We start from the raw sequence: 924 nt of genomic DNA on the forward strand, positions 1-924 counted from the left end.
CTGGCTCCCGGCACATCTTCCTGGTACTTTCTTCCTACTAAAAAAAAAAGAAGCTTTTTTCCTCACAAAGGAAGAGACTCTCCACCACTGTCTTTCAGTCATGGAAGGATTGTGCACATTGTAGTAAGATGTGGGTTCTTTTCCCTAGAATGTACATAATAAAGGGAGCAGAAAATTTTTTGTGTAGTATTGGGGTTTGAACTCAGGGCCTCTAGCTTGGCTGGTGCTCCACCACTTGAGCAATACCTCTAGTAAGGTATTGTGTTGATTATTTTGGAGATCAAGTCTCATGGACTTTTCTGCCCGGGCTGGTTTTGAACCTCCAGTCCAGACCTCAGCCTCCTAGATAGCTAGGATTACAGACCATGAGGCCCCAGCACCTGGCTAAGGATTTTGTTTTGGGCCTTACCTTATCCACAGCCTTGAATAAGCATCAGGCCATAACCCTCCGGAAATACTTTAACAAGGATACAGGTGAACGAGTGAATAATTTAATGAAATGAGGGGATGAGTCACGGATAATGATCAATCTGACTCTTCCAGGGCCTTTCAATCCACAGGTTTTACTCCCACTGTCGCCGTTGGGCTGCGGTTCGGGCTTCGACCGCCAGAGGGCGCGGAGAGGTGAGGTTTCCCACCCGGAAGGCTTTTCGTGAGGCGCCGCGCGGGGCGGGGCCTGCGGGGCGGGGCCTGAGGAGCCGGGTCGAGCAGAGCAGCGAGTGGAACGCAGAGGCGGGGCTGGGGCTGTGCAGCGGCAGCCGGAGCGGTTTCGGGAGCGCACGGGGCGAAGATGGCGGCGGAGCGGCAGGACGCGCTGAGGGAGTTCGTGGCGGTGACGGGCGCTGAGGAGGACCGGGCCCGCTTCTTCCTCGAGTCGGCCGGCTGGGACTTGCAGGTTCGCGCCGCGAGGCGGGCCGCGTCGGG

The 924-nt window shown here is 55.8% G+C and overlaps 1 protein-coding gene across 2 annotated transcripts in view; it reads left to right on the forward strand.

Moving 5' to 3' along the window:
* The first annotated feature begins 566 nt into the window (after positions 1–566).
* The window catches only part of Nsfl1c (NSFL1 (p97) cofactor (p47)), a 17,292-nt gene continuing 16,934 nt past the window's right edge, over positions 567–924 (forward strand). Inside the window, exon 1 of one of the 2 annotated variants that reach the window (XM_013011043.1) lies at positions 567–895. In XM_013011043.1, the coding sequence (XP_012866497.1) occupies positions 791–895 (105 nt within the window). In that variant the 5' untranslated portion in view covers positions 567–790. The remainder of the gene's footprint in view (positions 896–924) is intronic. The other variant, XM_013011042.1, reaches the window with a different exon arrangement.

This window comes from Dipodomys ordii, unplaced genomic scaffold (genome assembly GCF_000151885.1).
Source record: "Dipodomys ordii isolate 6190 unplaced genomic scaffold, Dord_2.0 Scaffold13, whole genome shotgun sequence".
Taxonomy (NCBI): Eukaryota; Metazoa; Chordata; class Mammalia; order Rodentia; family Heteromyidae; genus Dipodomys; species Dipodomys ordii.